The 25,426-nt window shown below is 35.9% G+C and overlaps 1 protein-coding gene across 1 annotated transcript; it reads right to left on the bottom strand.

Annotated features, from left to right (window-relative positions):
* Positions 1 to 28: 28 nt before the first annotated feature.
* LOC118272623 (CYFIP-related Rac1 interactor A) lies at positions 29 to 25,426 on the bottom strand. Its single transcript, XM_035589241.2, has 4 exons — positions 24,841 to 25,426; positions 13,841 to 13,972; positions 8,075 to 8,352; positions 29 to 3,314 (listed from the first exon to the last, which is right to left on the bottom strand). The coding sequence occupies exons 1-4, from the start codon at positions 25,276 to 25,278 to the stop codon at positions 3,050 to 3,052; spliced, it is 1,113 nt and encodes a 370-aa protein (XP_035445134.1). The 5' UTR covers positions 25,279 to 25,426; the 3' UTR covers positions 29 to 3,049.

Below are 25,426 nucleotides of genomic sequence, written 5' to 3'. Positions count from 1 at the left end.
ACGACTTTTACTTCAAATAAAACAACAGTTTACAAGAATCTATCCAAGTTTATTTATTACTTATAACTTTGGTGTGTTTATTATATACAATAAATAAATGATAACTAAGAAAAATAGGTCTATCATACAAAACCACCTTAAACAATAACAAAATGTTGCAGTTCAAATAATACATACAACAATTTCTCATAACTACATAGTAAATATTATGTTTTGCATTTTATCAACTTTCTAGAAGAATTTACTAAAGATTTTCCTAAACTGTTAACAAATGCCTGTGCTATAATAAATTCTGAGTAAATAATGCAAGTAAATGTTTTTAGTTTTAACGTAAATAGTCCTATAACGGCTTCGTTCTACTCACAAACATTCATGGCGACCTTAGAGAGTCCCTTCTATAATTTAATGTTCTACAATCATAAGCATTCAATACTTTTAGTTCCGCCCATCTAGACACTACTAACTTTGCTCAAAGTATGCTTAGACTCAACATGGAGTGATTGGAATTAATACATCTTGGAATAATTTTAGAAAACTTATGTATTATTAAAAAAATATTGTATAAAATTTACTTATTTGGGCAGTGTTAATTTAGGGAACGATATTATTATTCAAACCTTCAATTCCTCACAGCAAATGCAATTCGGAGTGCACACATGAGTCGTACGTCGTACCTATTCATTGCAAGCAACAGTCGCAATTACAAGATAATATTCAACAAGGGTACTATATTAAATATAATAATAACTATAATAAAGTATTGTGCTGACTGTGCATGATATAACTAACTGTCCTAAGTTAATAACTTTACTTAATCTAACATACTATACACGTAAGACAAGTGTTTGTGCTTAGTGATATACCGACGGCTATGTTAGGTACCAATAAACATGAATTGAATGGGTTAACAAATTAGGGTTTGATCATTTGTAAACTAAACATTAGGGCCTATACGACGTGCCAAATTTTCTGCTTTGTTGTAGTTTGCTTTACTTTGAACGATAACGAATGAACCAACCAATCACAGGGCCGAACGCGCTTTCATTTCGATCCCGTTAAACGTAAAACAAACTTGTACTAAACCCCCTGAAGACATGACCGTTATAAATTAAAGCGAATATGCGCAATGGTAAGCTAAAGAACAGTCAAAAATTTTGGCTCAATGTATATTCACACCAGTCATTAGCGATCTTCAATCTTATAAACGATTTTCAGGTGAGTGGCAGTAAAACCAGAAATGACGTAACATAAGTCAAACTGTTTCAAGCTTCGTCAAATCGTTCGTATAATAATTTATTCGGGTACGTAATTCTCGGAGTTGATTGAAACAAAAATTTCAATCTGATCAATAGATCGAGATCTTATTTACGTAGAATTAATTCAACATGCAAAATATTTTTGAGCGTAATCAGCGGCTTTAAATATAATTAAAAAATATAGTATATCTCGTTCCAGCACTCTGCCTAGCCAGTCAAACTAAACTGGGATAATGATGTAAATACTTATAAACTTGTAAATAAACAATACACGCTTAATTGTTACACTTACATATGAGTTTATACATCAAATAGTGAATCATATTAGGTACATTATTCCTATAAATTTCAATTTTAAATTATTATGTTAGTTAACATCAAGGCAGTGGTACATGCATAAATTCAACATTGTTAACACGACATACTTAACATTTTATAATAATTTTAGAGAAGGCATTGAAGTTACTCATATCTGTCATAAGGTACGCCTATTTCTTTCATTCATTAAGGCATATCATGAATCATACATTTCTGGTTTCTTAATCAAAAGAAATGGAACTGTATTGACGACAAATGCAATCAAATATTCGCGAGTGTCTATCTCAGTCTTTTAAAAAATAATACATCGTACGAATTATGTAGTGAACTAAATAAGTAGTAATGAATGTTCTGAATAAATCTTTGGAACCGAATACACACGCATGTTGCGCTCCCGGTACGGAGACGTGCGTCACAATAAAATTTGTGCTAAGTATATAAAATTTACAATATCTATTAATACCACCCAACACTGGGACCAAAGTTTGTTGAGTACATCTAGCAATCATATCCTCCCACCTAAGTATCAAGGAAAATACACAATAATGACTAATTACCTACCTAATAACGTTATATCAACTTCATAATATAAATCAAATGTTAGCATTCTGCGATACTTAGGTGCATTATTAGAAAGGATACGCCAAGGTACTCATTTAAACAATAACAATAAATTCTCGAATGAATTGCACTAATAAATTGTGTGGTAACCAATCAATATGATCCAAGGCAGTTTTATATCGTAGAATAAATGTAAATAATACTCATTTTCATTACAATATACGTTAGAGGTGTCTAAGCCTTCCTATGATAGTTTACAAGCTAACTTACGAGTTGCGACTGACAGCTAGACTTCTGCAGAGACGAAGAGGGTCCAATGAAACCTTGCACGAACGTGGGAGTGTAGGGATAGCTTCTCAATATTATTACATTACACATTTTTGCTTTTAAAGCAAGCTAACTACACAACGTAAACAAAATATATAATTTAGATAGATATATTTAATTTTAATAATATCTATTATTTTTCCGAATTTAGTAAGAGTTAATTGAATCAGTAGATAATAATAAAATACAGGTCTTAAATGTATTGTTCACCTGTAGGAATTATAAGATTGAACAATATTAGACGACACGTAACATTCTCTCATCCAAGTGCCACAGTGTATGCCATATCCCACAATGATATGATTTTCTTATTTCTCAGGAATTATTAGCGACTGCCTCGTCAGATATAGATACAGTTACCTCTATCTACGTTACAATGGAAGTCTTACGTATAGGTACATGAAACGTTGCTATGTCGTGGTCCTTCGTCATTCGACGTTCGAAGTGTAGCGATGAGAGATGGTGTTAGACGTATACTAGGTATGTATCGCTAAGGAGCAAAATAAAGGCGTGCCAACGAGGTATCCCCACAGGTAATTATTGTCGCATCATTCCCCACAGCAACATGCAAGGCTCGAGTGCTGTCCTCACGCAGCCAGCAGCGTCCTGATGTTCTTCGGCGTCGACTGGTGGTTCAAGTGTTTCGTCGTATACCTCAGCGCGTTCAGCAGGGGCTCCGCCTTCGTGGGCGGCTGCTGCTGCAGGAACTTGACGCAGCCCTTCACGTCCACGGACGAGGAGCGGCAGAAGGCACCGGACGGGTGGACCCAGTCGTACAGGATGATGAGCCCCACCATCACGCGCAGCACTAGCAGCGACGTCTCTTCGCGACTAAACTGAGCGACTAATTTCCTGAAACATTAATAAAATATGTGTCAGCTTCAATCTATTTATGTTAATTTATTTAGGGAAATAAGTGTAATTAAATTCCGAGACCCGGTCTCGAGCGAATGGCTTTAAACTAGAAACACAGATTTGTGTTACTGTCGGATGTCCTAATTTTTGGTTTAAATACGGTACATGCGCTTTGATATGGCTACAAGTAAATAAATAAGTTCCGTTCTTGTTTGTTTTGGGCCTCGCGTTATGTTTACGTAAAGAAACTGAATTTACGACACAATAAAGCTACATACGACTGGCGTGCTAACGTGCTATGGATTTGGGTCGCCGCCCACGGCCCGTCGGATCCCGTATGCACCGCACCGACAGGTACGTCCACTAAACTGTACAATGCTGAATGTTACTTGTACCAGTACGTTGTATCTTTGTTTGTGCACGACGGAAGCCACGTCTGCTAATCTGAATAACAGCGATTCATTTCGGAGGTTTTGTTAATGAGTACATAATCTAATGTTCTACATTTTAGCCAACAGGAACAATTTATATCTATAATTTTGTATCTAGTTCCTGTGCTGGAATTTAACTCGGGCGCGATTCAAGCAGTACCTACTACTAAAGTGTAATATTATCACATCATATAAATCAACTAAAGAACATCGGGCACTTTTGTATGGGACACTTACCTACGGCGAACAAAAATAAAATTAGGTACGGTGGATAGGCAATTAAATCTAGTTCACAATGGTATAGTTCCCATATCTGTGGGTCGTGGCAATAAGGAGAAATTGGACATTTAAAAAATATTTATAAATGTTTTTGGGCAATAATTGAAGAGGAAAAAGGGAATCAAAAATAATTAAAACAACATATTTTTCTCTTAACTTTTGGCGAAGGACTGCGATGATGATGACGAAGGACTGCGATGTAGTAAGATAAGCTAGCTACCTGCGCGAGCGCAACATAATACCAGTTTTAAGACTATGGGCGAGAGTGAGAACGAAATATACACATCAACTTGACGGATTTAGTCTGATTGGGTTTATAAAAATACCACGGAGTGATATTTTAACTTACTGAGCGGTCGTTTAGTAATTAGGAAAAATAGTCAACTTAAAATATCATTTTCATTTTACTAATTATTTCCATTTTCCCATTATTGTGAATCAAAATAACTACACAATATTAAATATGATTGCAAACACTATCATTTAAAAATATTTTGGTTTATGTTCGCGACTTTTAAAAAATCGGGTAAAAAACGCCCGATGTCCTTTATCTTGCTGAATATTCAGTTGCCGGGAGAAAATGTTTTGACGGTTAGTTTAAAGTTACGTAGCCTTATGTACCTACTGGCTGAGTACACAACTATGATGGTTTTATCGTCTTGTAGTCAACTATCTAGGCATCGAGCGACACTGATACCACTGTCTTTCAAAATGTATACCTTAGAACACTCATCAAATATGCACATACATTATCATTTGAATATAGCAAAGGAAAATATCTTGGAAGAACATTGTTTTATTTGATAAAATATCGTAATATTCCGCTGAATTCAAAATGGGGAAAGTAGTGACGTAAAGCTACATTATTTTTGAGGAAATAAATTGCGGAAATAGGTAATTAGATGCCAAGACAACATGAGCACGACAAGTTTTAATTGGAGACTCAATTTTAACAGTTGACTATTACAAGCTTCGGTCCAGTACAAAGTGATTGGCTGACAAATCGGTGGACAAAAAATGGCGACAATAATAATGAATTCTCATCACGTCTGTATTGTCACTTTCAATGAAGGAACTGCTAATTTTGTATTTATGGCGATGGCGAATCATTCGAGTACGTCTAACGTACTTATATTTCATACATTAACCTTTATATCAGCCAACGTATTTCTACTAATTCAAAGAAAATTCAACGAGAATCATGTTACATTACAGTGTGTCATAGGATATCATCCAGTCCGTTTACAAAGATATCGACTTTATTCTGAAATAAATAAGACATGTTTTAGCACATTTCGTCTGATGATTCAGTAACGTTGTCATTGTACAGTTTACGTACTTACTTAAGTATTTTAGATAGGGGACATAATCCTGGTTACAATTACAACACAGTCAATGAATTTTATCGCTGAACTGATTAATGTGAAGGATATACAAGTTCAAAAACATCCGGATTTGTTCATTAATAACGTTAAGCAAAGGGGTGCGATTACGTCAGAAAATGAAAGGCAGAACGAATAAATAGGTATCAATTATGTAGTACATAATATCGAAGCTACATCACGACTACATGCTACATCGCGGAAGCGGTCACTTGGGGCCAATCGATGCGAGGTAGTGGACGAAATTACGCGTACAACCGGAGGAACGCGTATGGTATTGATAAGGAAGTGCAACAGAGGAAACTGTTATCTATGGCTTAATTAAAAACGTACATATTCCCGTCGAACTGCGTCGAAAGTAGAAAGCGAACAGTTCATAACAAACCGAACGTAAAATACAACAGACCCGAGTAACCTGTACGAATGTTTAGTCTGAAGTGTTGGAACTATGTAAACAAGTCAATCCGTAACCTAAACAGACAAAAACTTGGTGTACAGCCAGGAAACACCAATAAAGGAGAACAAAAAGCGTAGGAGGTCACTTTACACGAAAGGCACTCGACTGAGGCCTCGAGAAAGTCTCTAAGTAATTGGGAAATAAAACTTGACATTCAATGGCGCCTGTACGGTTACGGTGATGCTGATGTAACAACATTATTATGGCTGTGGCATGTGCAATTAATCCTGATACGATATGTGATAAACAAGACACATGTTTTAGTTATCAAGTAACATGTGGCGTGGGTCTGAGCGTCGACCTCCGCAATTGATTTATTGTCCCGGCTAATTTTGGAAAACTTCGCCGATAGCACGAAAATAGTCGGAGTCAAAAGCAATCTAAGGAATTGCTTCTTACTCGGAACTTACAAGAGTATTTCCGATTACCACCCCTGAATAGACGAGGGGAAGGGTGGTAAATTAGTTTCTGAATAGTATATGTCCAATCGTCAATTCTCGGGGGAGATACGATATTTGATAGCCATTTAATATAAACAATACATCTACTTATCAAGTTCTCTAACTTCAGTAATCTGAACGAAACTAATTTCGTCAAAAGCTAAACAGAAGAGTAACTTGTTTCAAACTGTGCCGTAATTATAACTGAAACTTTTAACATTTGGACGTCCGCAGCCTCACAAATTGGTCAGGGTGAGGACAAGCAAGTTTGCGTTAATTAGTAACATGATAATGTCAAAATGGAGTGGTGTTGAGTACTCGGAGGATGGGTGATTAGAGTGGTCGTGATAGCTAACGAGAGTGGTGCGCACTCCAAACATGACTGTAGGCACGTGTTGGTACAAGTGACAGCTGATTTATCTTTTATTTATATGTTCCGACGCTGTTGTGCTCCGGCGGTGGGTCGAGCGTATCGATGTCGTGCCGCGACACACGATCTCGTGTAATGAATACGCCCCTATTGTTGCAAGGATAACTCGGACACACGCTGCGGTGACGCTATTACGCACTACCGTTCTAGTGTTTACTTTACCACCTGTAAATAGCTACTGTTCACGCATAAGGAATTCTATTAGGAAATAATAGGGTTATTGAACAATCGCGATAATATGTATTTTAGAATCTAAACTAACTAACGTCTTCTATCCAAAACACCAAATAAAGCGTTCAAAATAACTGCAGTACAAGTTCTCAAAGTCCATTAATCGTTCTATACAGCTGTTGCCCCAGCCAAAGGAACTCGGAGACAGATGTCAGAAAATAAGTTCAACAAATGTTTTGTTCAACATTGATCTACTGAACTAACTTCGATAAAGTCTGAACCTATCGCAGTTTCACACAAATAGATTTTCGAAGCTGAAAGCTATTACAGGTGTACTGTATTGCGTTGGTATAAGAGTTAAGTTCGTAAATCAGGTTGGTGTAACATGAGAGTAGTTTCTCATAGGTAGGTTTATGGTGTCGGTCTAGTTCGGAAACGGCTGGAATGAGAATATTACGGACTCTTTTGATCCTCATTGCGAGCATTTTTCTGGATACTGGTACAGTGTAAACATTGCCATGCCTTGTTGACACCATTTTTTGTTTCATTACTTTGAAATTCGGCGAATATAGCGTAAACACGAAGTTATGTTTAAAAAATCTAGGCTAGTAAGTACTACGGGTAAGTACTCATACAACTACTGGACAAGACCAATGTTCATTATAAATTTGAAAACGTACGGAATAGTTCCTCATGGGAAATTGGGAAAGATCACGTTCACGTTGAATAGATAAAAAGAAAACGGACCGGGGTCTATTGGAATTCGATTGTAAGTACGCGGGGTATCGTACTGTGATAAGAATAGCTGTCTACTTAATGGAGGGTTAATAGTTACGTGGTATCAGTCGTGTAGTGACGGGAGAGGAGAATATAATATTGTCACCACCTTTATTCTTCCTCGCGGATATCGAAAGAGACACAGACCGGGTAGCAGCATTCTCTAATAAACTTTTAAACCGCAATCCACCTGCCAAGCGTATAAGTTATGGCAATCTCTCCTTTATAGAGGAGTCCCTTAATTTAGCAGTGGCTTGACACAAGTCGTTGTTATGACAGCTATTAAGTCTTTGACTGCCAATAGAAAACTGTTGGCAAATCCTCCGCTAACGTCGGTCATCGGTGACCACCACGGCGTTCAATGTTTTAAATAAACAAAAATATACTTACGGGTTCTCCAACATCCTGAGGCAGACTTTAGCCATCGTGCTGAGTGTTTCCGTCGTATTCTCCAAGTCTTGCTGGTTATCATTCACGAACTGGCTGGTGGCTTCTGATAGCACCTTCAGCATCGGCGTGGCTTGTGCGTAGAAGAGGGACATTCTGTTGGCAACCTCTGCCGTTATGTGAGGCTCTTCTCCAGGAGGTAGCTCCGCGTTGATCAGCCCGCCTCTCGACACGCTTCGTCTGTAGTAACTAAAGTCGTTTTGTATCGCTGGTGTCTTCATCTGTGGTGAGAGGATAATACATTTATTCATTGTAATTATTCCTTTTTAACTCGAGTAAAGAATTATTGGACGCGATGTTCGCATTCACAGCAATTGCACGACTTCTAGAATTGCACTCGATGTACGGCAATTTAGCCCCGTGCCGTTTATCCACATGCATATAAGAATCTCATGAGACTCATATTACTGGTGAAAAATTGGTGATATAAATTAACTCTCTGTCTACCCTTTTAGGTCGTTTTTGGGATTAAAACATATTATGTCCCAAAATACTCGTATGTTCATATCAGGTATAAAAATTCATTTTACTAATTTATTTCAACCGGTACCACGTACTTTAGTAAGGGTCTTGTCATGATTGGGAACGGAACGGAACCCTTATTCATAATGAGACGATCCACTCCGATCGTTATATCACTCTCTCATAAATTGATGTGACATCCAAAAGCTTCGCCATTTTATACAGAATTTTATGTTTTAACCTTTTTGGGACCCATTTTGAACAATAAAAATGTCAAAGTGCTGACATAATGATGATTAAACTCGACATGTGGGCAATAAAAGGTACTTTTTGCGGTATACAATGAGAGGGGTGGGTAGACTGGGTAGGTAAATACAATGGGCACGCAAGATTATACTTTCTAGATATGAAGGGCGGACAATGCGAAGATGAATTAGGATGCCGCCCATTCAGCATCGCGGCACTCAATCAGCCACAATTCCAAGCTACAAGCTAGTAATTTTACGCGTACATATTGTGGATTATTTTTATTCTTAGTAGACCACACGCAAAGACGAACGCGTGCGCTTGCGATTAATTCGTAGCGAGATAATGTTTTAACGATACATTGTGTGTTCGTGTTGTAGTACCTATGCAAATTGCATTATAGAAACCTTAAATGCAATGCAAGGCAAACCTTAAATGGTAAGGATACGGCAATCTGCGAGTGTTTAAATGGTAGTTTTTCTTTTTAGTTTCCTTCTAAAGATGATATGTCAATTAACAGGTTAATTATTAACAGCATGTAAAACACTACAGCCTGGCTGATACAAGACACATGTAGCATCTGAGTGTAGGCCGATGCAGCCTATATGTGCTCAAAATACAACTACTTAATAAACACAATATCAACTTTGAATGAATAATCAGGAGATTTAAACTTTAATCTTATCATACATACAATTGTATAAGTACTAGTCTTCTAAATATTTTAATTCTTAGTTATAACATATCGTAAATTCCATGTAAATAAATACAGTTCTAATCAAGCATGGCTAATCAGTGTTCTTAATTTCGTTTACATAAGGCCGTGTTGTAATCCTATCAGCCTGGTAATAACTGGTAGCTTAATAAACCGACCAACCCAGCCCACTTATTAACTTTATCTCATTAAAAAACTAAATCAAGCTAAATTAACAAAGAACATATTTAAACCCGTTAACTAGAAAGCCTAGATTTCCACAGAAGTTCTAAGTTACCGATAAATTATGTCTCTCCACTGCCGAATAAATTTTGCTTTAGCTTAACTGACACATTTCTTACGTCAAATTATCCACCAATTATTAAAGTTTAACTAGAAGTCTGGAAACAGAGCCTAAGAGTTAAGAAGCTTAGATTTAATAGAGAAGAGCAGATACGAATTACACCACAAATCGTACCTTTACCCGATAAATCGATTAGTATTAGTAATCGGATGGGATAAAGAATTTGATTTGAATAAACAGCGATGATTTTTAAACTTTCCGGGAAGAAACAATAGAAGTCAAAAGGACAGTGTTTTGATAACATATCCTAACGTTAATACTATTCAATGACCATGTTTTTACATTCGGATTCCAATTGTTATTATCGATTTCTAATTACGTAGTTAAACAACGAAGACTTGTTACGAGTGGTATGGCCATATTGGATGTAGTGCTAGTCATCGATCAATGTTCCAAGCGATAGGTTTACCCAAAGACGTTAAATTATGCACAGGTCTTACGTAAAGGCCTACGGCCAATGCCCTCAGAAAGGGTTCAAACACTTTGATTGTGAGTAACACGAGACACTATTATTCCTACCTATAAACAATTCAAATTAAACCTTCTACTCCACAATGTAATAAATTTAAACCAAATAGAATTTCGTAAAATAGATTGAACGATTAATCTTAAGATCGAAACGATTTTACTAATCGAATTTCTTAGCCGAGATCCGATTACTAGAAGACACCGATTTATCACAAAACGTATTTGTTCGTAAAATAGAAATATTATTTGAAAGTTGATGGCTGATTTTTTAATGAGGGCCTAAACACCTTAACCCTTATCTGTTAGTAGACAAGGCCTTTCAATGTTTTTGGAAAGATAAAAGGTTATAACTACATTATCATATAATACAACAATTATTACTTTATTTGCCATACTTTGATTACTTAAGTCAAGAGTAAAATGTTGTAAAAATAACGCTCGAAGGTTTCGAAGGCTCGACGTTGGAATGTTATGATTCAGATTTGTATTAATCAATATTAATGATTTAGCCCAACCCAGACAGAGCTTTGTTGACGACAATTTTAAGTAAAGACGTTAAAAATAAATATGATAATTTTAACAAACATTGAAATACCTAACTCAAACGACACCGTAAATACAAAATTTGTACTTTGGGAGGTCTTCTTTTCCATTAAACGAATTCTCGAAGCGAAAACGAGGCCTAAACCAACATAAATTTAGGCACCATTTAGAGTTTCTCGAAACGTTATTACCAAATTCTGGTCTTGTTTGGAATGACAAAGAAATACACGCAAATAAATCGGATGCAGGCTCGTGAGTCACCGGCGAGGTCGCGGCTTGCCAAGCCTCACCTCGCTTTCTATACAATGCCTTCGCAAAATGTTCCCTTATACACTTGATGACTAACATTTAGATAGCTTCGTTCTAGATTAATCATGTCGATAGCAGACAACCATTACGGCCAATACTAGTTATTATTAACTAAAACATACCATGGCCATACAAGGATATTTTTGTAGCCCGCTCCGTAAATTTATGCGCACTGAAATGTTCTGTCGAAAGAGGAAAATGCAGATTGCCATCGTTTATCTGGATACTAGTGTATGTGCGTTTGTACATATTGTGCACATTTTATGAGAATTGGGATTTGCAAAAAATACTTTGAACCATCATTAGAGATTTTGTTCCTAATCATAATAAACATAGAAATATATTTTAATTGACGGTTATGCGAATTTCATAATTATACATTCTGTGCGTTAGGGGCTTCAGAAGAATGAACAATAGCAGCCAATTTTGTGACAACATAACGTGGGGACGCATTCACTAATGGATTTGCTTAACGTCGTCGTGATGGCATAATAAAAAATAATAAATAATTCCTCGCGGATGTTCGTTGGCAGTTTAGTAGCGGATGCTTTTACCACCAGATATTAATACTTCTGCAAAAAGCTCGGCAGAGCCTTAATAAACGTTTTAGTAAATTGGGCCAAGGACGGCGCAGGTAAGTCCCGTGTCGCTTATAATTTTTCTACAATGTCTGGGGCCAACTTTATAGTGGTAATCGATAATCTTAGTTCAGATTTCGTGTTTCTCCATGATAATGTATCATGTAGATATCATCCGATATGTAAGTTGTTATCAAAGATTTACTACAATTATAGGTGCATCGATCGATCGGTTCCGCAAAATCTCCTCATTGCAAAATAAGGACTAAAAAATTCAATAGTATAAAATATAGGTCATCAGGTCTAATAAAAGCATTCAAATAACAAAATTAACAATAACAAATAATTTTACCTCGTTAATTGAAAACGGTAATTAATTCCATATACACACCTCACTATCCTGATTAGCTAAACTAATACGAGTTCTGATTGTTTAACCGGCCAATGGTTTCGCAAGTTGCTAGGAGTCAGTGAACTAGGAGCAACGACACAGCAAGGTTGGGTTCAAAAGGGCCCAGCAATTGAATTACTTGCTGCATCAGTAACACTGGGAACGATTGCTCGTATGATTGTGACTTATTGTTTGTTATTGGTCACAATATAAAGAGCAAACATTACCTCACTTGTGATTGTGATTGTCCGATTAAACGCAACTTTTTCTCATGTGTGATGATTAATGACATTTACGTGATTATATGCTCGTCGACTACAGGCTTTGAAGTATTTTTTTACTAAGATCGTAATTAAATTAATTTTTTTGTAGTCTTCTGTATATCATACTCTATCCGATCCAATGAGCAACCGTGCTGATTAAAGCTCAAGCTTTCTCCGCGCTAGTAGAGGCCTGTGCTCATCAATTGGCACTTATAGGCTGATGATGTCATGTGATGTGTGGATATCATTATTCATTATTCAACCCGTGAATTTAGGCATATGGACTATTTGAGCAAATCATTGTAATGACACACCAATGCAATATAAAATAATATTTACCATTTAATTATTATTACTGATTAACATTCGCAATTGAACACCACCATTTGATACCTACGTAGACCGCAACAACAAAACCCAAAACAATAATACCTAATCGTCGACATAATGAAAGAATTCATTAATTATATTATTGTTGGTACCTTCCTGTTTGGAAACATAATACAGTGTAACAATAAGTCACTTGATATCTACATAATAAACACTTCTTTGTACATAATGTTGCACTTTTAAGTTCCTAAAGGTGATGTATAAAACATTATACAACACTTTAACAAAAAGTTCGTTTGTACCCTAAACCAATGCTTTAGATTCGTAAAGTTTTACACATGATACCAAATAAACAAGAGAAGCAACAAATGGACGCAATTCAAACCTAAATGATTTCAACAAGTTGGAACTAAGTTCATGGATGTCAAGCCAGTTTCATCCTTTCACTAGTCTTACGTTCAAGAATATCGACCTAATTCTCAGTTGTGCATAACATTAGCCAACCATTCGTGCATGGACTATCTCGTGTATTTATGAACCACTTTGCATTAGATAATTCAGTAATGCATTTACCATCCAGCCTAACGGGCTACGCGCGGAACATGTTGCCTAACAACTGGCACAAAGCAACAGCTAAATATATTACGTAGTGTTCATGTAAGAGATTAACATACAAAATTATGACTTAACCCAGAAAGTAGGGTTTGTCATAATATAATAGTTATAGCAGCGGGACGCGTGGGTAACCGCTAACATGCATAATTGATGCGACACACTGAAGGTTCTTGCGAAGATAAGCTCTGTGGTTTGATACAAAGAATAGGCGACGCGTCTCGACGTGGGTGTTATTTAAGGCAATATATAATGATAACGATAGAGTGTATTAACGATAAGTTGCCGCCACCCACTTCATCATACGTCGAGATTGCTGATAATATTGTGCTGAGATCATCAGGCTAGCCCACGAAATGTACCTAATTGTTATAAACTCTCATGAGGTCGTTCATTGTTCAAATGAACGGGGATACAAGAGGGGCTTGTTCGGAGTTCTGTGTACTTACTTTATATTCATCGAATTTGAGCACAAATTCTAAAATTTCTGCGAACTGTTTGACGAGAGCTTGCTGTTGTTCAAGGTGTTGCGTGGGACTCATCGCCCCGCCCACTAGCGAGCCCAGCAACCGTGGGACTACCTGTAGACAAAATTAAAAAAAAACTCATTATTTTGCTTATAACATTCATCACACAAGCAAGGGAGGAAGTTTAGAAGAAATCACTCAGAATACCCTAAACTGAAGTTAACTTGAATATCAACTTCGATTTATTAGTTTGATAAACTTATAAGTTAGTCAACATTTAGAAATATTGCCCTTTGATACCAATTTCAGTGGTCTACCACTCTCAATCAAAAGAAAATATGTAGTTTTCATATTTCCATAAACACAGTCCGCAGGCGGGGGATGTGCGCCAGCTTACTTTTCACTTGAAAATAAGAATGGCAGAAAAGTGAACAACGCTCACTTCGCTGAGGCAGTTTCTATTGGCGGCGCTATTGTTGAGATACTCACTGAAAAATAAGCAGAGCAAGGAAAATGTTCCTGCTACATGTACTACATAGTGTAAACACGAAAGGTCAGGTCTGGAAGTACATGTTATATTCAGCTACACGATCATTTTGCCAAGATGTGTCTCCCGGGACCTCAACTGTTTCTTTATTCTTGCAAGCAACTAAACATCCTCCTGTAACTTCTTAAGATTGATGTAATATTCAGAGGAATCTTTAGTTCAACTTACGTTTGTACTAAGTGAGGAATCGGTTTCAAAATTCTAACATTGTATCTACCTACTAAACATTAGCAGCTAGTTCATAAAGCACATTGTTTGGACAGTTAAGTCACTACATTTGTTTAATTTGTAATTGCATCATAACCACCTCACTTGACGAGCTGGTGCTTAGAATTGCAGTTCGTTCCATTCAATAACAGACCGTTAAGTCCTATCAAAATATTTGTATTAATTTGAACAAGACATTTGGCCTCGAGTGACATGGTAAGCGAAACCGGAGCCATTGTCATTCGTTTTTAAACAATGTCAGGAAGCGATCGTAATTCAGTCGATTAGAGTGCGTCGTCGTTTATTGGTACGGGAACCATTGCATCTCATTGTGTTATCATTTGCCCTGTTCCTGTTGTTTAAGCCACATTATCAGCCAAATTATCAGCATCTCACAATTTCGAGATAACTTTTAGTTAGATAGTGTACTACGTATTGAACATAATACACGCTTCACTTAGCACCATGTCTCCACACCATCTATTACTATTAAGTATTTCGAATCATTGCAGATAATTAAATCAAGAAAAAGTTAAATAAATATGTACCTAAAAATATGAAGAGTAGCAATTTATTCCTTCCTGTCTGTATCTAATTAAATAAGTAATGCCCCGTGGACAATGTGTCATAATCAACACATCGGCTGATAGTTACTTTGAAGTGTAATTAAAGTTTATTCTTGGACATCACGCTATGAATGAGTAAAGAGCATTTGATTAATTAGAAGGCCAGTGTCCTACCCAGTTGTATGACGCCTAATACATATTATATATAAATCACTGTTGTTAATAAAGTAGAGAAAACGTGTATTATGAAAATCAGTATAAAAGGTAGGACCGCGAAGTTCACCATTAGATTTCTGTCACGCGAATAAAACATAACTCGAGGATTTATTTCAGAGATAAAGTCGTATGTTTTCAGTTAAACTTGAAAGTAGTGACCTCAACCTTTTTATATAGTGCTTACATTCTACATTGAAATAAATAAAAGGTATTTATTTATTTCTACATTGAGTCACTAGTCACTAAACATTTAAATATGTTTGTTTGTAGAGTACAAAACAGAACAAAAATGAATAGACAGTATGACAGCTTTATAAATACCGTGTAACTCTGTTATTATCTTAAGAGATTATTGTCATCATCTCGCTTTCAATGTTCAGTGTAAACGTAAGATTTTAGAACAGTTACTTTGTTGCAACTGCATTGCGATGGTTATTGATAGTGGGGTAAAAAATCACTAAAATGTCACATTAATAATAAGCTGTTGAATTTCCAATAATAAATATACAAATAAAGAATATTATGAAAGGAAAAGGAGTTCTTGATTGGATAAACCATGGAGTAAAAAAGATGACACATGTGCCGACGATAAGTGACTCAAGACAGGGATAGTAAAAAAGATCAATAAAAGCTTAGGCCTAATAGTAAAGATACATAAAGGCTAAAGGGGCTATAGTAAAATGGATTATTATACTCGTCATGATATTAGTCATGTTTAAAACACAATACAATTTGATTTAGAATTGTAATAGTTAACACAGTCGACCTAGGATGTGACGTTAAATGGTCTGACGTATAAAATTCAATTCTGTTGATCTGACAATGACGCATATACTGCAATTCTGTTTAAATACTACGTTCAGTTAAAAACATGTTATCGCAAAAGGGCGTGTCGTCGCCACGAAAATAACGAGTAAATAAAAAAATGACTTCCGAACCAAGTTCACAAGTAGGTGCGCATACGCATATATTAATTGGTGATTCATACAAATTAAAACGTGGTGAATCACGTGTGGAGAGGATGGTAAGTTTTTTTTTATTATCCCACCAGACGGGATAATTCTGGGATTCGTCGAAGATGATGTAATGCTGTAAATGGATATTTTAAGGCTGCGCGCACGCGTCGTAAGGAGATCGAAACGGTCACGGGAAGTACAAATGATCCTTTATATCCGTCAAGGTTAGAACCGCTGCGAAATTATTGTAACTGACAAGAAAATTGGTCATTGGCATAGATACGGTGGCAAATAATACAAGATAAGATTACTTTGATGTTGTATAGGACATATATCTAGGACATAACGAATGTCATCTAGAACCTGACTTAACACAATTTAGTAGGGATTATCTATCTCTTTCTAAAATGAGTGATTTTATATATTGATCGGACGAACTTGCAATATTTTAACATTTGTTTTCAAAGTTTATTTTCTTAATAAACAGTTTTACCTAAATTCAGGCCGGTAATATGCATAATTGCGTCGCCTATAACAAAATTTTGGCATTCATGAATTCATCTAAATTCCGTTTAGACTTGGGAGTTGATTCCAATTTAGGAAAGCAATTAACAACGTACCTAAGCTCCAATTTTCAATTACTTTACCGCATACTTTAAGAAGAAAGTAGTATAGTATTAATATAGGAACAAATACGGTCTCTTTTCTAATAATTTCACTGTTTAAAACTTTATTGGTTTCCTTCAACTGTATACACAGATCGTATCTGCATGATTTTTGCATTCTTATAACGTTATACGGCAATTAAAGCACGCAATAAAGAATTTCTAGACCAGCAGCTAGGCTAAGAAATACTGGAAATAGAATAACAAATGACCAGATCACAGTTAAAGTGACGTTTAAAATGCAGCGCCTACGTCGTAAGCGGTAACAGTGTTAAATAAGATCGTCCAATGATTACATTAACTGTTCACAGTACAGCGCAAACGCACCATGTAGGTACAATTAAGTGCTCACGCGAGATCAGTACGGTAGTAATTAAATTAACACCATTTACCGACCAATTGCGAGATTTGAGCAATAAATTCTGCCAGATGGTTCGAATTGAAGCGAGAGCGACGAGTGCGGGTGTCATTTCACCTATTTATGGGTGTACGCTGTACGAGTGTATGCTTGTTTTACTATTTCGATAGGAAAGTTTCTTTATTTCAAAATGGTTGATGTTGTGTCTTATGTCTTATGAGCACGTTCAATTTCATTGCCTTTATTGTTCGTCATGCATTTGATACTAAGTTGAGAAGAGGTCAATAAGGTCTTAAGCTTGTTCATATGAACTTCCATGGTATTCACATACTATCATGGAATATCTGCAATTCAAAAGAGACCTTTGAGTCTATTTCTGTCCCTCCTCTTAATTAATCAAATAGGAAACGCCAATAATTCAATCGTGGTTTATTTTTATGATTACTTCTGTTCAAATTAATGTAGCAGTTGCCGATGATGCTAAGGTGCTAACATTTCTCTATTTCATGCTTTCTGCATATCAATGCAATTTTCTCAGTTTTTTCAAGTGTTTATTAGTTAATAAATACTAAGTTATATTACACCTAGCGAACAGAAAGCATGCATTCTTATATCCGAGTGCAACGTACTCCATGCACCATTAACTTTGGTTCCACATCACGATCATCTGTCTCGTGGTCGTAGACAGCTCCTGTTAGACCTGATGAATGTATGCCTACTGCGTCATGCTACTGGCCAATTAGCATTTATAACGTTTATTAGGACACCTTGGTATTCATAAAACACACCAGCAAGTTTTTCCTCTGATAGAATTCATAATGCTACTCGATGCAACACGGCAACCGTTCTTCCAAGTCCGCCATTTCCTTTTTTGCCACTTTTTAATTGAGTCGTGTATGCGTAAGTACAATTACAAAATCCATATTAAGTATTTTCGTAATAGTTATTAAGGTGAGTAACCACCCACAGTATATTAAATACATAACAGTGTGAAATTAATGAAATACCATTCTGTAACACCCACATATGTAGCGATAAATAAAGGCATTGCACCCACCAGCCGGCGTTATGCTCAAACAATACGACATTAACGACATGGGTACACTTACGTGCCAATACTTGTTCCAACTTTATTCAGTGAACTGCTTTGCGTGCGAAACACTAGTTGTGCGCAAACTTGGACGTGCTTTCAGGGCGCTGCATAAATTATGGCTGAAACTAAGACTGAAGTTGTTTTCATAACACAGCGCTGAAATGTGAACAATTTTTATATGGAATAAAGTTCAGAGTTGGTTCATCGTCTTTAAAACCTCACGTATCGTAATTTATGCGCTATCATGACCACCCCTTGTTTGTTCTGTCGCTGCTGCGGAATGGCTCGCGTACTTGGGCTTTTCAAAAAAGTTTATCTCTATAAAATCTTGTTGGCATTCCATTGTGGTAGCTTAACATTAAGACAAGACAAGTTCAAAAGAATATAAAGGCTCTTTTAAAGTATTTTGGCGTCTAAAAATATTATGCTGTCCCGAACAGACGCCTCTCTAAGTAACTATAAGTAAAAGATATATAAAACGGATGTTATTTTAATAAATACATTTCTGAAAGGGTTTGACAGAGCGCAGGTGCTCTCTGCAACAGGTATTGTAGACTTCAATCGCATGCCACCCGTCTTATTCACTTACGGATGACTAAGGATAATTGCAACAACTGCAAAAATGTCAGATGGTACAGAAACTTTTTACATATGACTTTATAAAGGTTAGTAGCTGCAGAATGTACAATTAAATACACTTAACTATTAGTAGATGCGGCGCACCTGCCGATTTTATACGTAAGTAAACATATGAAGTATACAGGGTTGAGAGCAGCTGGCAATCGACGAAACATGTACGAGTTAAATAGGTATTTTTAAAGAAAACGCACCGGTCATTATTTACAAAAAATGTACTCACTTACAGCCCGAGTAACTTGTATAATGATCGTGTTGTGGTATTATTTTGAACAATTTCTGCGAAGTGACATCAAAGTGTCATTGTACGGTGGATACCCGACGAAGTTCGTCAAAACTCCTTACTTAACAAACTTAAACGTATGCTACTTAGGAAGATGGCTTTAGTTGGACCTATTACTTCGCTCACTTACTTGAACTTGACTTAAGGATAACGAGCGTATTTTTATGTCAATTGCACTTACTAAGTAATTACGAACCTACGTCATACTCAGACTGGGCTATTCCATCAAAAGGGGACACTTGGTTAATTAATGAAACGAAAATAATTAATAACCGTCATCTTTTCGGCTCGTGACCTTACCTTAGCTATTAATAGTTCATGTCATGGCCTTGGGAACGAAGGGTGTTTAAAGGAAAGTTCAAAAGTACTACGCAGGTTCTAAAAGGTCCCGACGACTAAAAATACTCCTAAAAGATCTAACGTCCATAATCGGAGATACCTCCAACATGAGCCATGGATTAAGATCGGTCAATTTAACCTGGGTAGTAAAACATACGTTTTTTATGTATAGTCCTTTCTGAAGACTAGTACATTATTCACAACAGTTTTTTCTTTTAAGGACCTACAAGAAAATTGGGACTATTTGGGACTTGTTTGTATTATCATTAAATAACTCTTTCCCAAAGACAATGCTATTATGGAACTGTTTGCTTCTATAAATTAGGCCCGTTTTATATCATGTACCTAAATGAAATGCAGAACGTTTTGCGTTCCCTTCGAAAGATCACGTTGCGAAATGCGGCAGCGCATTCGTTGCCACACAGCGCCTAATAAGGATCCCTATTCAACAATATACCACGTCATGTAAGGTACAAACGTTGTTTTGTCTCCTTCCAACAGTACGATGATCGGGGAGACAGAGTATGGCTGAGCATCCAAAACGTGGTACCTCTTATTACTCATATACCCTTGACGTTTCTTGTCATTGTTCCGACTAAAATGGACCGTGCATTGCGGTTTAAAATGGCAATCTGGAGAATTACATTTTGCAAGAACTATTAGTATTGTACGTTCGTATTAGAATAAGCTTTGTGCAAAGACCGACTACTGGGAGGAGAGTTCAGTTGCTTTGTATGTTCTAGACGTTGAACCAAGTAATCTTACTTTATCCGCTTTCCTTGGAGGAGCGCTGCATAATACCGCGGTTGTGTTACTGGCAATAAGACTGAATAAGTTATCAACTTTGCTTTAAAACGATAATAGCAATAATTATGAATTGAGTTACATTCATATCAATCTCTAAAAGAGGTCAGGTTATCTTCAGTTGACTTCAGTTAATTAATTTACAAACTAACTAGCTAGGTAGACTGATTCAATCCAATGAACGTATGTTAGCACAATATGAAACTTTTGTCATGAGGAAGGAAAACAATGTTTATAAATAAATTATGTTACACTACATTTTAACCGCATGTTTGTGTTATACAGAACATTATTTTATAAATATATTAATCGTGCTAAAGATAATAAATAGCTTTTCCTTGGCAATAAAAAATCATGACCTACCAGCACTATTTTCTAGCATAAAAAGAAGGCTAATAGACCATTAGTTAGTCCATTTTATAGTAACTAACTATAAAGAATAGTTGGAGGTTAACATAATGCTTTTTAAACTGTAAGATTAGGGTACAATTTGACAATATGAGGTCCCCACAGGCCACAGACAATATATGATCCTTTTTGAAGATCCTTTAGATTAGAAGATGGGTTGACCAAATAGGGATTAGGTACTAGCTCAACAATCAACGTTAATGAATTTGAAAACTCAAAACATATAAGACCCATAACAATCTCGTAAGTAACTGATTTCCTCTACTCACAAAAGGACATAAAACGAATAGGCGTAAGGCATTTTCTCAAAGTTCAAGCATGACAATGTTCATATTAATTTATGTATTATAAATCAGGAGATCTAATAAGGCGAATAAATTGATGGTTACATTGCCCTCAGAGGATGCAGCATGCGTTATCATATGCTACGCATTCTCACACAGCTCGTGTGAGTTGTGACTGTTCTGATTGGATGATTGACACACGTAATGGACGTGGTAGGGTGCGTGAGAGGTAACTTGGGATTCATATTTTTTAATTTATTTAGTTACTTTTTTATTCTATGGATGTTAATGGCAGTTGTTTTAATATTGTCTCGCTTTTCTTTCTTCAATAGGAAAACTTTACGTCTCTTGTACAGACTACGTTAAAAAAACATGAGTAATGGATGGCAAGATTCAAGGAATGCACTAAAACAGCGCATTTCAGCTGCATCTAGATTCTAGACAAAGACTGCACTAGAAAGTTTAGTGAATCAGCTACAGTCATTACGTAAATTGGATAATGAACAGCACTTGTTCCAATTAAAATAACACGGGAAGCTAAGAAATACGAGTATTCATTATCTGTGATCAAAAAATATCGTAATATTTTTAAACTTGACCTGGATCTTAGTCTTATTGCACAATATAAAAGTAATTAGGTTTGAATACTATGTAGACCGTGTAATGCTAATTAATGTAAGAGGAGGTCACTCTTTAGGTACTTGTTTCAAAGAGTGTTTGATTAAACGAACTTTTAATTGCAACTTGTTATGCTTGTACTTCTTTGATACTATTGCATACGTTTGTTTACGTTGTCTCTAATAATAACACCGATGTTATGATGCTGCAACATTGTGACGATATTTCAGTTTCTACCAGTCTAAAACCGCAATACTTAGTTTTATTTATATGAGTATTAGTTATACCTACAAGGCTACAACTAATTTTATTTAGTGGGTAAAGGAAATTTCAGTTATTCGGTGATATTATATAAAGTATAATATAACTAGTTACCTAAATTTAAATTATTTCCATGTTACTTCAGCTTAGGTCTCGTCTTGACAAAGTTAGATTGAAAATGCAAATAATATAAGGTTTGCCATCCTTAAAATATGTCGGGTACAGACTACAGGCCCAAATTCTAATTTCTCTTGATCACTACATTACGCGTTGGATTGGCTGGACCGATTTCGTTAATTATGTTTGTTCTCTCTTATAAAAAAGGTTATTTATGTAAAAATCGTCTGGGAAACAAGGAAATAACGACCATCCGATGCCATAAGCGGGCAGTTAGCGTGTTTGTCGTCAAGATACGTCATTGGCTGGTTTTCTGCTCTGCGTATGTATGAATAAGATACCAAATATGGAAATGTTATGGTAGTTACGTTTCGCTACTACTCAGTACGTACAGGAAACACGTACAGTCGCAGCCGAAAAGATACTAACCAGTTGATTGGGCCTGCTGGGAGCCGTATGGCCGTACGCCACCGATTGTATACTCCCAACTAAACGGACGTTTTATGTGTTTCCGGCAGGCAATATAACCATCGGAATATTTCCTCGCAATTTTTTTTTATTACTGTTCATCAAGATCGCAAGCTCTTTATCTTCGGTAGTGTTTGGGAAATAATGGATACAAGACGAGCAGATTTTTTACTAATTGAAGTTGTGAACGCTTTTTTAATCACTTCATTTCTTCATTCTTCATCATTTAGACGGTGTGACATGGAGACGGGGGCATCTATCTTGTCATTTATACCTACTGATCGCTATCCCAAACAGCGGATGTTGTGTTAGACCTTACAATAATCGGTTTTTTACACTTTCGTGGTGCTGAACTTTGGAAATAAATCTTAAGACAATCAAGATTAATAGTTTCTGCTTTCGAGAAAATTAAGAATAGTTAGCCAGTTGCAGAAAGAGCGGGAGTGCACAGTTTTAATTTAGCCACAAGCCACATTTAATTAATGCACAATGTATGCAAACGAGTCGTTAGGCCGTAACCTTTCAGCACGCGTGTTCAGCGTGAAACGTTTACGGCGGAATGGACACCCTAGTCTTATTATTTATAGCCATTTATATTTTCATAAATATCATGTGTCGCTCGCTAGAAACAGTAGAAACTCATCAGGGAGACATTTTAATTCATTAACAGAGTGTTTGTGTCTAGCATGAGTTTGAAACATTAACGAGGTTTTTTTCGAATAGGGATACTTAATGGACCTATTCTTTTTTTGTATTCGTATTTACTTCGTCAGTTGGATAAAAAAAAATTAGATGAATACCTATTACTGCTTATGTAGGTATTCTTTTGCTTTAATAACACGAATTCAAGTGGATTTTTGCTACGTTACGTTATATTTCAAATCAACATATCAGAATAAAGATTTTGATTTCGTTACAAAGAAAAAATTGCAAAAATACAATGGATATTCGATCGAAAAATGGGGTTTTAATGACAATTTCAAAATTTACCTATTGATATAAGTTTGCAGGTAAAAAAATAATTGACAAAATACCAAAATAGGTATTTATAATTTAAGCAATTGTTCAATTTCTCATTTAGGTATACATTAGGAAATTACCAAAGGAGCCTGAGATAAAACTACTCCATTTCATCTACCATAATACACCAATGACCATAGAAAACAGACATGAGCCAACTATTATGTATTACAAAAGATATAAAAGAAAATACATTGAATATTTCCATAATAAACACTTGATAAACACTGTTGTATTTGCTTGTAGAGTTATCAGTGTGAGAACTTATCAATGTGACATCACATAATCTTATCACACTTATCTGAGTGGCATACAGGATGCAAAATGAAAATGTACCTAGGGTTTTATGTTAAAATATTTAATGTTTACTTAATAATATAGATAATGAGAAATTACTTGATTGGACAGTGTAAAACACTAAAGCAATGTTTGCGTAAAGACTATCATTATCATTTTATGTATAAAAGAAATCGGTTTCTTAATATTTTTGTTGGTTTTTTCGAGTATTGAATATAGTTTTGCTATTTGTATAATTAACTTGTTGAGTGATTGTAGATATGCTTCTGCTAACTATGCACATATTTTGCTGTACATAAGAAACTTGATGGGTTAAATCTACAACAATATTCTTTAAGCTAATAAACTATGTTAAGTTTATTTATACTTTTCTGATCTCTTTATTCCTAATTTTAATTCTCGATTATGTGTTTATTAATCGATCATAAGAGGTCAAATAATAACAAAAATGGAGGCCTAGAATGGTGGCTCAGATTTAAGCGAAACAAAAAACAAATGCATAACTAGATAATACCTAAATATTGGGTCAGAAATAAGTTGAGTTTAACTGATGTGGATGGTGATAATATGAAAAAATATAGAAATAAATAGGTATATAATTTTATCTTGCAAATTAAGTATGTTTGTTTGAAAAGTACCTGAAACTTTTCATTATTTAGATGTCATTTAATTTAAAATTCTATAAGTATCAAGCAAAAATATTTTGTTGTACCCTCAAAAATATTAATTTACTGTATAACTTTCCAATAAGAAACCTTGTTTACAAGTTACAAATGAGTTACTAACAAGTTGGCGAGTTAGTAACAGTCGCGGTACGAGGAGATGATTCAGAAACTTACCCGCTGCAGTTGCAGAGAGTGATTGTAACAGCGCAGGAGTTTGTCAACGAGTGGACGCACGGCGCGCCAGGCTCGCTCCTGTGATATCCTCGACGGGTCCGCTATAGCTTCTCGTATCTCTTTCCCCGCTCCCTTGTAACACTGTATCTCCTCCAGTATTTTCTCTGAGTCAAGCAGCACCCTTTGCACCTCCTCATAAACATCGCGCTCAGTGTCCGTGGGCGCGGCGTTCTCAAAATCCAAAAATATATCGTACCGCGGCGATGAACAACAATTCGAGTCATCCCGAGACAAAAGACTCAATAATTTCCCCATTGCAGAGTAAATAAATGACAACTTTTTAAAAAAATCTACTCGATAGCAAACACTGCATTGCCTATTTTCATCAACAGTTATGAATATGTCACTTCGTTTTTCAGTCACAGACTTTGTAGTCATAAAATACTTTTTATTGTTGTTATATTCACTTAACAGTTAATACAATACGCCCAAATTATAATAAATTGTGTGAAATAATCGCCTCGCACGATAACACAACCCACCACTGCGGCAGACAGCAGGCGGACTATCAATCTGTCATTGGCGA

The sequence above is a fragment of the Spodoptera frugiperda genome, chromosome 4 (genome assembly GCF_023101765.2).
Source record: "Spodoptera frugiperda isolate SF20-4 chromosome 4, AGI-APGP_CSIRO_Sfru_2.0, whole genome shotgun sequence".
NCBI classification, from domain to species: domain Eukaryota; kingdom Metazoa; phylum Arthropoda; class Insecta; order Lepidoptera; family Noctuidae; genus Spodoptera; species Spodoptera frugiperda.
This window is presented reverse-complemented; position numbering and strand designations above follow the sequence as displayed.

What these genes read in the sequence shown, in the direction of transcription:
- LOC118272623 (XM_035589241.2), bottom strand. Translation starts at nt 25,278, where the DNA reads ATGACTACAAAGTCTGTGACTGAAAAACGAAGTGACATATTCATAACT. An exon ending in TCAAATTCGATGAATATAAA is followed by an intron (nt 8,353 to 13,840) that starts GTAAGTACACAG and finishes CTCTCACCACAG; the next exon opens with ATGAAGACACCAGCGATACA. An exon ending in CTCAGGATGTTGGAGAACCC is followed by an intron (nt 3,315 to 8,074) that starts GTAAGTATATTT and finishes TTAATGTTTCAG; the next exon opens with GAAATTAGTCGCTCAGTTTA.